Here is a 14,789-nt window from a genome sequence, read left to right on the forward strand (position 1 = left end):
TCAAGTATCGTAGTATCATAGAATCCTTACAGTGCAGAAGGAGGCCATTCGGCTCATCAAGTCTGCACTGACAACAATCCCACACAGGCCCTACCCCATAACCCCATGTATTTACCCTGCTAGGCCCCTTGACACTAAAGGGCAATTTAGCATGGCCAATCAACCCAACCCGTACATCTTTGGACTGTGGGAGGAAACCGGAGCACCCGGAGGAAACCCACACTGATACGGGGAGAACGTGCAAACTCCACACAGTCACTTGAGGCCAGAATTGAACCCGGGTCCCTGGCGCTGCGAGGCAGCAGTGCAAATCTCTGTGCCACCGCGCTGCCCTTGGAATAACTTCCAATCTCGATTATTCTGCAACTGCTTTGCTGAATGACTATATGATTACCCCAATTGACTTTTCTGTTATTAATGTATCTATTTTACTGTGAATGCTTCACATATTCAAAAATAGAGCCTATAGTTTTATTTTCCGCCTGATATCATTACGCCCATTACTTTTAAATTCTTCCTGACCCATTCCACATTTTGTTTTAAACCAAATTCACTATTCCGCTCTGGAGCCCCGCAGCTAGCTTCTCTTACTGTTTTGAATTCACCCTTTGCTGAATCATCCCACCTCACAGCATTCATTAGTTTCAAGAGCAGTAGAGGAGTTACTTAGATGGTAAGATTTTCCTCACACAGTTCATAAATTACTTATTTATTAAAATTAATTTCATAACTGTATACAGTGAAATTAAATGTCTCGAGTTGAAAATTCAGTACCATAACTGCCACATGGTCGCCAAAAGTAATTTTTTGCTCATCTAGTGCTGAAATCTTTCATATGTTTTGATGGATAAATTGAAAAACTAGTCTTGGATGAGGGATTTTTACATTTTTTTACTCTCAACTCCAGCTGGCCATTCATCTTCTTCTAATTACATTCTCACCCACCTTTACACAGAATAAGTTGCAAGTAACTCATTCAGACAGCAACAGAATTCAAACATACCTTGCTGTCAAGATTATGCTTGGTTACAGAGTAAAGAATGGTCCTGTGACACACATATATGGTTATCTTCTTGAAACAATAAAGGTTGGCTGTTTTGAATTGGTTTCTAATAGAACTTCTAAGTCAGAGTGAGCTCTCACATGTGCTGTGCAACACATTCTGAATTCCTTAAGGGAATAACTTAAAGCTTTTCAACAAAACCCCACTGAATCCAATCAAAGCTTTAACTGGTTAAAAAAATGAAAGAGAGCTACCAATTACAGTAGTGCCTCAAACCATCAGAATTCATTTCAAGTAAAGAAAGTAATTTTCACCACAAAAACACTCATGTCCTGAAGCATTACTGTATGTAACAACTGAAGAACTCTAAAATGGACACAGATTGGCCATTTCAACAATACCTATATAGGGCCACTCTACTCCGACTCATTTTTAAAACTTGCAAGGTAAATATCAACAAAAGCTTGATCCAGTGAGTAAAACAATGCAACTTCTCCATTAGAAATGGACTGACCTTAATTAGGAGTATAATATATTCATCTAAGCAAATTAAAGTATGTACTAAAATATAAATTAAGATCACATTATTTGCATATAATCTTAAGAGTTTGAGCTTTCTTCTGGTAATTGTATTCTCATAAATGCTTTCAAAAATCCTATTATATAATGATCTTTATCCATTCAATCTTGATAAGTGTATTGTTGGTGCATCTCACCAACTCAATCACAGAATCTTTTCGGAGCAGGAGGTCGGCATTTGGCCCATCGAATCTGCAACTGGCTCTCCATAACCTCACACATGGTTTCTTACCAGATAGCAACTACCTTTGAAGACCTGAGTCAAACCCTCTTCCACCCCCTCTCAAAATTCATTCCAGACTCCAACCACCCGTTGGTTCGGAAAAAACCCTTGCATCGCTTTTGCCAATTATTTTGAATCTGTGCCCTCTTCGTTCTTGCTGCTCTCACGAATGGAAACAGTTTCTTACTATCTACTTTATCTATACCTCTCAGGATCTTTGGATACCTTTATCAAGTCTCCTCACAGCCTTCTTTTCTCCAAGGAAAACAGTCCCAACCTCTCCATTCTTTCCTAATACTGCAGTTCTTGACTCCTGAAATCCCCCTTCTGAATCTCCTCTTTACTCTCTCCAAAACCTTCACATCCTTCCTCAACTATGGCGCCCAGAACGGGAGCATAACTTCAGATGAGCCCAGATAGTGTCTTACACAACTTCAACATGACTACCTCACTGTAGTGCTCAATGCCCCATTACTAAAGCCTAAGATACAAATGTGCTTTAACTGCTTTCTCAACATAATCTGCCACCTTCAATTACTTACTCTCATATACACCAAGGTCTCTTTGTTCCAATACCTCCTTTAGAGTTTCTCCCTTTATTTTCTTTCTGTCAAAATGAACCATCTCACAATTCTCTGCATTGAACTTCATGTACCGGGTGTCTGCCCAATCCACCAACATATCTTTATGTGCTTTAGAAGTTCAAGACAATCCTCCTCCACAACCCGTAGCTTAAGTTTCTGCAGCTGGTGACACTTCCTGCAGATGTGGTCATCGAGGGCACTTGGTGCCTGCAAACTTCCCACATCCTGCAGGGCGCACATTCCTCATGGCTGAGCTACAATGACACACCTTAAACTTTATACAAAATGTTTACTGCTGTAGTAATTTAATTACTTTCTAAATTAGAATTATTCCTACATGTGCACCTCTTTACTGTGTTTATTAAATGCTAGTACCCCCTCAAACAAAACTAAAAGTTACAAATTTCTTAATTACACAGATATGTGTTTTAGGTATTTAACTATTTTTAGTTCTCGTTATTGATAGATCTACTTGAACTCCAGTGTCCTAAGCTGTCTATTAATGCACTGTCTCTTACACCAAGTGCTTATTGGCCAATCAGATTACTAATTTCCTGCCATGTCACAATTTTTCCCCCACTCAATTTTTTCAGCAGCTGACATGGCATCCCCAGCTTCCGACTCAGATCCCCCCGGTGCTACTTATGGCATTCCCAACTCTCAACATTCAGCTCCAAGGTAGGAACGGCCGCACTCCGATCCACCGGGCACTATTTATGGCATTCCCAACTCCTGACTCCCTTTGTTCAGCACCCAGGATGGAAAGGCCACACTCCAATCCCTGGGCTCTATTTACTGCGCTTCCGAGTGCCTCAGGTCCAACATTATTCTCCATTACAAGGGAGGAAGTGTTAGGTTTTTTTAGGGAATATAAAGACTGACAAATCCCCAGGGCCTGATGGAATCTATCCCAGGCTGCTCAGGGAGACGAGAGATGAAATCGCTGGGCCTCTGACGCAAATCCTTGTCTCATCACTGGACACAGGTGAGGTCCCAGAGGATAGCTAATGTGGTCCCGTTATTTAAGAAGGGTAGGAAGGATAACCTGGGAAATTATAGGCCGGTGAGCTTGACGTCCGTGGTCGGGAAGTTGTTGGAGAGGATTCTTAGAGATAGGATGTATGCGCATTTAGAAAGGAATAAACTCATTAACGATAGTCAGCATGGTTTTGTGAGAGGGAGGTCATGCCTCACTAACCTGGTGGAGTTTTTTGAAGAAGTGACTAGAATGGTTGACGAGGGAAGGGCCGTGGATGTCGTCTATATGGTAGGTTGGTGCAAAAGGTTGGATCTCATGGGGGGGGGGGGGTGCAGTTTAACACGGATATCAGAAGGACGTATTTTACACAGAGGGTGGTGGGGGCCTGGAATGCGCTGCCGGGCAAGGTGGTGGAGGCGGGCACACTGGGAACGTTTAAGACTTATCTAGATAGCCACATGAATGGAGTGGGAATGGAGGGATACAAAAGAATGGTCTAGTTTGGACCAGGGAGCGGCGTGGGATTGGAGGGCCGAAGGGCCAGTTCCTGTGCTGTATTGTTCTTTATTCAATAATACAAAACTCGACTACTTTCTCTCTAGGGATTTATGAAATAGCTCGCAAATAGATTTTGAAAATGAATTGCATCATACATAGTGCCGGTTTCTTCGTATTTATACACAGTCAAGAGCTAGAAGATCTAAATTACCAAAATATTTATTTTTATCACTTGATAACATACTGGAGCTAAATTATATCCAATTTTTTTAATATAAAGGAGTTAGAACATTGAATCAACTTTGGTTCAACGTGAGTGCACAGACATCCGAGTCAGACAGTCGGGGTTCAAGCCTCCCGCAGGACACCTGAATGCCTAATCGAGCCTAAGGGAGTAGAGTATTTTCTGAAATGCCATATTTTGAATGAGAAGCTAAATGGAGAATCCATCTGCCATCTCAGATGGATGCAAAAAGTCCCACTGCACTATTTGAGGATGAGCAGGAGAGCTTTCCTGGGTTCTTGGCCAAATTTAGTCCTTAAACAACAAAACAGATTAGTTTCCATTCATCTCACTGAAGTTGTATTTCCCTCTATTTCAGCAGTGACTATATTGTTTAGCCTTTGAGATATTCAAAAGGCCATGAAAGGTGCTATATAAATCCAAACACGTGGTATAAAAATAAATGAAGTTCCTTGACAATTACAAAAGTTTCAGTTTTGATCTGGAAAGTTGACGTGGCTCATTCAATTGGATAAAATACAGCCTTTGAATCTCTGCCAACTTGCTAAAGACCTCGCTGAAGTCCTGAGCGCTGCAGTCATTTCCCCTGGTTATGTATGACTCCTAAACAGAAGACTGAGAATTTGGATCCACAGCAGCCTTCACTCACATTCACTCATTTGAGGGGTTTATCACCACCTTTACAAGGGTACTAAAAAGCTGTCCTTGCTAGCACTGCATAGAGAATGAATAACAAACTCAGATACAAGTAGCAGAGCCATTTGGTGCTAGGTATTTCTTCCACTTTTGTGGAAATGGTGCCAATTGTCGGCAGAATCTTGCTCTCCAAATTAGAGACAGAATGTCAGTGCATGCATGATGGCCTGAATGGTCTCCTAAGTAAAAAGAAAATCGGTGATTTCAAACTATCATGGGGAATGGGCAAAGAGAAAGCAACAACATTACTTTTTTTTTTAATCAATTAATTTGCATAATTAAAAGTTATATTCTTTTAAAATAATAAAATGTGCCCACAGTCTTAATCTATCAGATAGTGACCCTGCTTTACATGATTTGCACATTTAAAGAGAATTGTATGTTGACATTTTGTAAAATGTTGCTCTTCTTGCCACTGTTATGGCAAGTAAAATTCTTCATCACTAATGACAACACTTCACTTAAAATCAGACAGAGCCATTTACACATTTTAAATGTCTCATTGGTTTCCTGTAGATTTCCTATTCTGAACAACTATTTTCAGCATATTTGTAAATACCATTGAAGGTCATTAAAACCTCCACTGATTGCTTATACATACATATTTGGCAAGAGGCTTACCATTTCACATAGCACCCCTCAAAGCACCAGCTGTCACCAACCAAGCACAGCAAATTCCAAACAGCACATTAGTCCCCAAGTAAATCTTTAAAAGTAGTTTAAAAGTAGTTGTGCTTTCTCTGTACATTTACCAGTAGGTTGCTTATTAGAAGAAGCCAAAGAGCTTCAGCATAGAACTTCTGGATGTCGTATCAGGGGATTTAAAGAACAGTACAGCACAGGAAACAGGCCCTTCGGCCCTCTAAGCCTGTGCCGCTCCATGGTCCAACTAGACCAATCGTTTGCATCCCTCCATTCCCAGGCTGCTCATGTGACTATCCAGGTAAGTCTTAAACGATGTCAGCGTGCCTGCCTCCACCACCCTACTTGGCAGCGAATTCCAGGCCCCCACCACCCTCTGTGTAAAAAACATCCCTCTAACATCTGAGTTATACTTCGCCCCTCTCACCTTGAGCCTGTGACCCCTCGTGAACGTCACTTCTGATCTGGGAAAAAGCTTCCCACCGTTCACCTTATCTATCCCCTTCATAATCTTGTACACCTCTATTAGATCTCCCCTCATTCTCCGTCTTTCCAGGGAGAACAACCCCAGTTTACCCAATCTCTCCTCAGAGCTAAGACCCTCCATACCAGGCAACATCCTGGTAAACCTTCTCTGCACTCTAACGCCCCCACGTCCTTCTGGTAGTGCGGCGACCAGAATTGGACGCAGTACTCCAAATGTGGCCTAACCAGCGTTCTATACAGCTGCATCATCAGACTCCAGCTTTTATACTCTATACCCCGTCCTATACAGGCAAGCATACCATATCAAAAGCCCAGTCTGCAGGTACAACAGGTGATCAAGAAGGCAAATGGGATGTTGGCCTATATCGCGAGGGGGATAGAATATAAAAGCAGGGATGTCTTGATGCACCTGTACAGGGCATTGGTGAGGCCGCAGCTGGAATACTGTGTGCAGTATTGGTCCCCTTATATGAGGAAGAATATATTGGCATTGGAGGGAGTGCAGAGAAGGTTCACCAGGTTGATACCGGAGATGAGGGGTTTGGATTATGAGGAGAGGCTGAGGAGATTGGGTTTGTACTCGTTGGAGTTTAGAAGGATGAGGGGGGATCTTATGGAGACTTATAAGATAATGCGGGGGCTGGATAGGGTGGAGGCGGAGAGATTCTTTCCACTTAGTAAGGAAGTTAAAACTAGAGGACACAGCCTCAAAATAAAGGGGGGTCAGTTTAAGACAGAGTTGAGGAGGAACTTCTTCTCTCAGAGGGTGGTGAATCTCTGGAATTCTCTGCCCACTGAGGTGGTGGAGGCTACCTCGCTGAATATGTTTAAAGCGCGGATGGATGGATTCCTGATCGGTAAGGGAATTAAGGGTTATGGGGATCAGGCGGGTAAGTGGTACTGATCCACGTCAGATCAGCCATGATCTTATTGAATGGCGGGGCAGGCTCGAGGGGCTAGATGGCCTACTCCTGCTCCTATTTCTTATGTTCTTATATGCTTTCTTCACCACCTTCTCCACCTGTGTTGCCACCTTCAAGGATTTGTGGACTTGCACACCTAGGTCCCTCTGTGTTTCTATACTCCTGATGACTCTGCCATTTATTGTATAACTCCTCCCTACATTATTTCTTCCAAAATGCATCACTTCGCATTTATCCGGATTAAACTCCATCTGCCACCTCTCCGCCCAATTTTCCAGCCTATCTATATCCTGCTGTATTGCCCGACAATGCTCTTCGCTATCCGCAAGTCCAGCCATCTTCGTGTCATCCGCAAACTTGCTGATAACACCAGTTACACCTTCTTCCAAATCATTTATATATATCACAAATAGCAGAGGTCCCAGTACAGAGCCCTGCGGAACACCACTGGTCACAGACCTCCAGCCGGAAAAAGACCCTTCGACCACTACCCTCTGTCTCCTATCGCCAAGCCAGTTCTCCACCCATCTAGCCACTTCTCCTTGTATCCCATGAGCCTTAACCTTCTTCACCAACCTGCCTTCTTAACCAACCTGCTATCATTTACATAGAAACATACACAGCAAATAGAAGCAGAAGCAGGAGTAGGCCATTTGGACCTTCGAGCCTGCTTTGCCATTCAGTAAGATCACGGCTAATCATCAAATTCAATACCCTGATCCTGCTTCCCCCTCAATATCCCTTGATCCCCTTCATCCCAAGAGTTATATCTAATTCCATCCCGAAATCGCACAACAATTTGGTCTCAACTACTTTCCATGATAGTGAATTTCACAGAATCGCCGACTCTCTGGGTGAAGAAATTTCTCCACACATCAATGCTCAAAGGATAATTCCTTATCCTCAAACCATGACACCTAGTCCTGGACTCCTTCACCATCGGGAACATTCTTTCCGAATCTACCCTGTCTATTCCTGTTAGAATTTTATAAGTTTCTATGCGATCCCCTCTCACTCTTCTAAACTCCAGTTAATATAATCGTAACGGACTTAATCTCTCCTCATTTGACAGTGCTGCCATCCTAGGAATTAGCCTGGCAAACCTTCGCTGCATTCCCTCTATAGCAAGAGCATCCTTCCTCAGATAAGGACACCAAAACTGCACACAATACTGCAGGTGTGGCCTCACCAATGCTCTGTACAATTGCAGTAAAATATTCCGATACTTAAATCCTCCTGCTATGAAGGGCAACATACCATTTGCCTTCTTTACTGCCTGCTGTACCTGCATACTTACTTTTGCAACTGATGCACGAGGACATCAAGGTCTAGCTAAGTACCCACCTCCCTCAATTTATACCCTTTCGAATAATAATTTGCCTTCCTACTTTTGCTACCAAAGTGGATAACCTCACATTTATCCACATTATACTGCATCTGCCATGCATATGCCCACTCACTCAGTCTGTCCAAATCACGCTGAAGCATCTCGGCATCCTCCTCTCAGTTCACCTTCCCACCCAATTTTGTATCATCAACAAATTTGGAGATATACATTTAATTTCGTCCAAAACATTTCTGGACAAAAAAGAAAACAGATTTGTCGCTTGAAACGGGTTCACCGACCCAGAAGAACAAATGGAAACTATTTTGATTTGTAACTTATAGGACAGTAGGTATACAGAAAAGGGAAAATTCTGAATAGGTTACTAACGAGCATGTGATCAGTCAACTTACCTCAACTTCACATGTGTGCTCAGAGCCATCCAGAAGGGTCACTTTGCACAGCATGTTCTTTGGCTTTTTTACAACTTTGAGAGGAGATTTAGATAACTTGCTGGAAGAGGATTTTTGGGACAGTTTGTCGTCCTCAGCCTGGTGGTCGTCCTGTTGACCCACAGTAAGTTTACCAGAAGCTCCGTCTGCCTCCTTTACTTGTTCACCAATCTAATGAAACACTCAAATAATTAGTCTTACAGGAACAAGTTCCATTCAACAGTTAACATTTAGTATAAACAATAATCACGATATGCAGCTTAATCTTCAGGTAATGTTTAACTATAAGAAAAAATTGTGACATTTCAATGGCAAATTATTCTATACTATTAAATTAGGAACACAGTTTACAGAGGTTTTTAGAAAATCATAGCAGTGGAAGCACATATACAGATAATGAGGCTCAACATGACTTTGCCAGCTTTTTGCTGGAACAATATAAAATTATTCCTATCATCCTACTCTCACCCATAGTTTCATTATCTTCCTGTTGCAATGTTTATCTGCTTATCCCTTAAAGGATGCAAACTCTCTCTTTATCTGCTTAGTGTCAATTTTAAATTGATAACCTCTTGCTACCGATTATATAACAAGAGGGAATAGCCTCTCTGCTCTGCAGAAATCCTATCATAGAATCACTACAGTACAGAAGGCCGCCATTTGGCCCACTGCGTCTGCACCAGGTCTCCGAAGCAGCATCTTAGCCAGGCCCACTCCCTGCCCCATCTCCGTAACCCTGTGCATTTACCCCACTAATCTCCATTATCTATATACCTTGGGACATTAAGGGGCAACCGAGCATGGCCAATCCACCGGCACATTTTTGGACTGTGGTTGGAAAACAGAGCACCCAAAAGGAAACTCAAACATGGGGAGAATGTGCAAACTCCCCAGAGACAGACACCCAAGGTGGACATTGAAGCCAGATCCCTGACATTGAGACAGTAGTGCTAACCCCTGTGCGGCCCATAATTTTAAACACTTACATAACCTGTATTTCATAATCTATGATTTGTGTGTTCTGTTTACTCCTGATTGTGCAGACCATGCTATGAGAAATAATAAACTATTCAGTGTCATATCTCACCTCGCCTTTCTTCATTAAACTATCTGAACATCAGTTGGGTTTATAGACTCCACTCCAGTTTTATCATTTGTGGCTCAGTTGATACACCCATCTAACCAAGTTTTTTGAGTTAAAGAAGAAAACACTGAAGTCAGTAACTGACCGAGAATCAGTCAAGGGAGAGGAAAGCAGTTGGATTCAGCGAGAATGTAAATCCAGCACATGCACCATGGGCCAAACGGCCTCCTTCGACGCTGCAATTCTAATAATTCTGCAATCCTAACCAGCCTCTTAGCCCACTCTGTTCCCGTGGATATAATTCTAGGGTCAAAAGTCATTCCTTATAACACCAGTTGCTCATCCCTATACAGAGCTGAAACCTCGTACTCTATTTTTATGAAATATATATTACAAAGCTAATTTCTAAAAATTAAAAACTGATAGTGTATTTAGGTTTCCAAAAGGCATGTGACAACGTGTCACATAAGAGGTTGGTGCATAAAGTAATAGCCCATGGAATTGGAGGAAGTGTGTCAGCATGGAGTGAAAACTGGCTGTCACATAGAAAACAGGGTTGGAATAAATGGATCCTTTTCAGAGTGGAAAGCTGTAACTAGTGGAGTACCGCGGGGATCAGTTCTTGGTCTACAACTGTTCACTATTTACATTAATGACCTGGAGGAAGGAACAGAATGTAAAGTTTCAAAATTTGTCGATGATACAAAAATAGGTGGAAGGGTACGTTGTGATCAGGATATTGTGATTGTGCAATGGGATAGAGGTAGATTGGGTGATTGGACAAAAACCTGTCAATGGAGTTTAATGTGGGGAAGTGTGAGGTCATGCACTTTGGTAGGAAGAATCAAAAGGAAGATTGTTATCTAAATGGAGAGAGACTGCAGGTGAGTGAGGTACAGAGGGATCTAGGTGTTCTAGTGCATGAATCACAAGTTAGCAAGCAGGTGCACCAAATAGTTATGGCGGCAAATGGCATTTGGCCTTTATTGCAAAGGGGTTGAAGTTTAAAAAGAGAGAGGTTCTTTTGCAATTGTACAGGGTATTAGTGAGACCTCACCTGGAATACTGCCGACAGTTTTACTCCCCTTACCTAAAAAAGGATATAGTAACATTGGAAGCAGTCCAAAGGAGATTCACCAGGCTAATTCCTGGGATTAGAAGGTTGTCCTACCAAGAGAGACTTAATAGTCTGGGTCTGTATTCTTTGTGGAGTTTAGAAGAGTGAGGAGTGACCTAATTCAAACATAAGATCCTGAGGGGACTTGATAGGGTAGTTGGTGAGATATTTTCACTAGTTGAAGAAACTCGAACAAATGGACATAGCTCCAAGATAAAGGGGCGGTCATTTAAAACTGATGCGCGTAAAAATTTATTCTCGCGGAGCATGGCAAATCTCTGAAATTCTCTGCCCCAAAGGGTAGTGAAGGCTGGGTCATTAGAAGTATTTAAAGTGGAGGTAGGTAAATATTTGATAGATCAAGAAGTAGAGGGCAATGGGGAAATGACACAGAAAAGGAGTCGAAGTCGGCATAGATCAGCCTCAATTGTATTGAATGATGGGGCAGGTTTGAAGGCCCTGGTAACCTTCTGCTGCTTCTATTTCTTGTGTTCTTGGGATGCTGTGACTTACAAACAAATCGCTTCCTTTCTCTATTGCCCTCTCTTACTGTATCATGGAAAGGAGGCCATGTTGTTACCCCTCCTCTCACATTTGTGTGTGCGCAAATAAACTAACCCTCTAAGTTTATCCTATCTCAAGTTCACTGTGGTGCTATTAGCAGAAATTAGATAATACCAAATCCAGGGGTTGGGAGGTAAAGTGCCACTTATAAAGCTGGAAATCAAAAATCAAAAACGCCTTTGTTTACAGACGGTGGTGGGAGGAGACACTACCTGGAGAAGAACGAAGAGGGTTCTATTTGACAGACCACTTGAGCACTTCATAACTCAAACAGATTTTGCCTTTAATGATTTGAGAGTGTAGCAGCTACTTAATTTCTTGCTCCCGAACACTTATTCATCTGGTGGGAGTTGATCTTGAAAGTTCTGCATACATGCAATCACTGACACACCGATCTTTGCTCATAGTGGTGGAAATGTAATTTGTGGCCATGGACAACTCAGAAGTATAGAAGTCGTCTTTCCAGATTGTTCTCCGCAGTTATCAGTCTCAGGCTAAAGCAGGTATATGATCACAAGCACCAGTTGAAGAGACAACAACTGGCAAAATAAATCTAGGGGTTTAAGTACATGGATGCACCTTCAATATCTTACTAAATTCGTATGCAAGTTAGATAAAAGTAAGGAGTAAGTTTCTTTTAAAAAAGGTAGAATTTGAGAATTGCCGTTGCAAAAAAAAAATCTATCACTTGGTCTTCAAACTTAAATTGCAATCGACTCAACCAAGCCACTAATGTTACAAACTGGGATGAAATCTACAATCCCACCTCTTGTTTAGGTACCAGCTGAATAATAATGGGAGATGGTGAAGTGAGATACGAGATCAATCAAAAAATAGCTTATTTCTCACAACATGATCTACATATAACAGATTATGAATCAAGGAGAATTTTACAATACATTTTAATCTACTCTCAGACATTCTGGAAATTGTATCCCCTGCCACAAGCTGTAAATGCAGCTACTTCTCCGTCTGCTAGATATATCCACAAATCTTCACTGGACAGCTGAAGCCATATTACAGAAGTCAGCTGTTTTCCATCACATTGAGAACCTCTTCAACTTGACAACCCGAGACCATTCCAGCCCTCCAACTGCCCTTGTAATAATGTATTCATGCTCATAGCCCTGAACCAACAGCAGACTTGGATATTTCAGTGACATGGCATCAGCATGAGACAACTTCAGTTTTAAATTCAACTGTAATCAACAATTAACACATTCCCTGCTCATTCCCTGCAATTACAGTGGCTCCACAGTCAAGATTTATGGAGGATTTCAAGACTTAGTGATTTTCATCTGACTTGACTTAGAATCATAGAATCCCTACACTGCAGAAGAGGTCATTCAGCCCATTTGGTCTGGACCAACTCTCTGACAGAGTATTGTACCAACGCCCTCTTTCCCGCCTTGTACCCGTAACCCCACACATTTACCATGGCTAATCCATCTACATATCTTGGGACAATTTAACATGGCCAATTCACCTAACCTACACATCTTTGGACTGTGGTAGGAAACCAGCGCACTCGGAAGAAACCCATGCAGATATGGGAAGAATGTCACACAGACAGCCACCCAAGACCAGAATTGGAGCTGTGAGGCAGCAGTCAGTGCTAACCGCTGTGCCACCGGGCTGACTTATCGAAAGGTGGTATATAAATGTGACATACCTGCTCCTTTGTCTCAGAATTGCCAATTCCTGCAGGAGGCCCGTCAATACCGTCTTCCTGTTGATGCTCAACGCTCTGCTGTTGTTCAGCTGCCTCCTCTTTCTTTTCAGAGGCCTCCTTCTGTTCTTGATCTTGCTTTGATTCTGAGTCTGAGCCTGGTTCCGTTGTCATGATTGTAAATTAATCCTGGAAGACAGATCCATTAGAGAAAATCAGTTTACAAATTAGAAAATCAGTTTACAATTAGTTGTTAAAGACACAACAGGACAGATATTTATCTTCACCTCCTGGGTGAGCAAAGGACAAAATCCAGTGCAAAGTATTGCATTCCCCCAACAGAATCTGGTATTTTAAATAGAACACAAGGCAGGCACGTTCTGTAACTAGCATGCCATCAACTCCACTCCAATTTCTCCCAAAAACAGTTACCAATTTATACACCTACCAACGCAAAACTGAAGTCAGGTCCTGATCTGAACCTCCTCCCTGCGAGAAACCACCACATTTCAGATTTCATTTTCAACCTACTCTTGTCCAATGCATTGTGTTGATACTCTAATCTATATCTTTATCATGTCGAAAATTAGCATCTCAAACCTGTGTCCTATCGCCCACTCCACTCTAACAAAGTATAACTCATTAGGAGACTGTGACACATGTTTCCTCCCACACAAAATTCTGCACTTCCATCCCTGCTATCCTCATCACTGCATCACCACCTACCGCCAAGCAACACAGTAAACCGATTTTCTAAATCTTCGCCCTGGTCTCCAAATCTCGATACCTCAGTGATGTCCGCCAAGTCCCAGTAAGGTCCTCATTGCTCCAACTGTAGTTTATTGCTGACTTTCAACTACCTTGAGTTCCCCAATGTTGGCCACTGTTTCAATCACTTTGGTCTCAGCATTCTAGGGCTCTCAACCTAACCTAACTACCTCCTATAATAATACTTTCAAAAACCTCCAAAAGACCTTTGACTATGCTTTCATAAACTTGCACTTTATCCCCTCCTTCCTTTCCTCTAAACTTCCACTTTGACCTCTTTCTGTAAAGGACAAACACCATAGGAATATAACATTTTAAGAGATGTATATTAAAATCAGAGAATCCCGATAGTGTAGGAGGAGGCCATTCGGCCCAACGAGTCTGCACCGACAACAATCCCACCCAGGCAATATGCCAGTTACCCCACGTACTTACCCTGCTAATCCCACTGACAGGGGCAATTTAGCATGGCCAATGAACAGCACATCTTTGGACTGTGGGAGGAAACCGGAGAATTCGGTGGAAACCCTCATAGACATGAGGAGAATATGCAGACTCCGCACAGACAGTGACTCAAGCTGGGAATTGAACCCGGGTCCCTGGCACTGAGGCAGCAGTGCTAACCACTGTGCCACTGTTTGTTAAAAATTCTTAGTTTATTCTATAAATCATTTTTCTCATTTCCCAATGGTACAATGGCCAGCTTCTTCCAAAGTGGTTCACTGGATGCCTTTCCCGTCACCAATGGCACCAAGCTAGGCTGTGTATTGACTCCAGCTCAGTTTGCTATATACTTCTCAGCCATGCTCAAGTATGCCCTCAATTATCTAGACACAGGACAACACATTTGATTCAGGGCAGACAGCAGCCTCTTCAACTTGCAAAGTCTCAAAGCTTGCACAAAGGTTACTGAACAACTACTGAGAGAACTCTTGTTTATGGATGACTTGTGCT

The 14,789-nt window shown here is 42.2% G+C and overlaps 1 protein-coding gene across 48 annotated transcripts in view; it reads right to left on the reverse strand.

Annotated features, from left to right (window-relative positions):
• LOC144495829 (band 4.1-like protein 3) overlaps window positions 1-14,789 on the reverse strand; it is a 189,304-nt gene that overhangs the window by 136,680 nt on the left and 37,835 nt on the right. For all 48 annotated transcript variants that reach the window (XM_078216409.1, XM_078216407.1, XM_078216419.1 and 45 more), the window contains exons 2-3: window positions 13,071-13,256; window positions 8,595-8,804 (exon numbers count right to left, since the gene is read on the reverse strand). In XM_078216409.1, coding sequence (XP_078072535.1) covers window positions 8,595-8,804; window positions 13,071-13,241 — 381 coding nt within the window. In that variant the 5' untranslated portion in view covers window positions 13,242-13,256. The remainder of the gene's footprint in view (window positions 1-8,594; window positions 8,805-13,070; window positions 13,257-14,789) is intronic.

Source organism: Mustelus asterias, chromosome 7 (genome assembly GCF_964213995.1).
Source record: "Mustelus asterias chromosome 7, sMusAst1.hap1.1, whole genome shotgun sequence".
NCBI classification, from domain to species: Eukaryota; Metazoa; Chordata; class Chondrichthyes; order Carcharhiniformes; family Triakidae; genus Mustelus; species Mustelus asterias.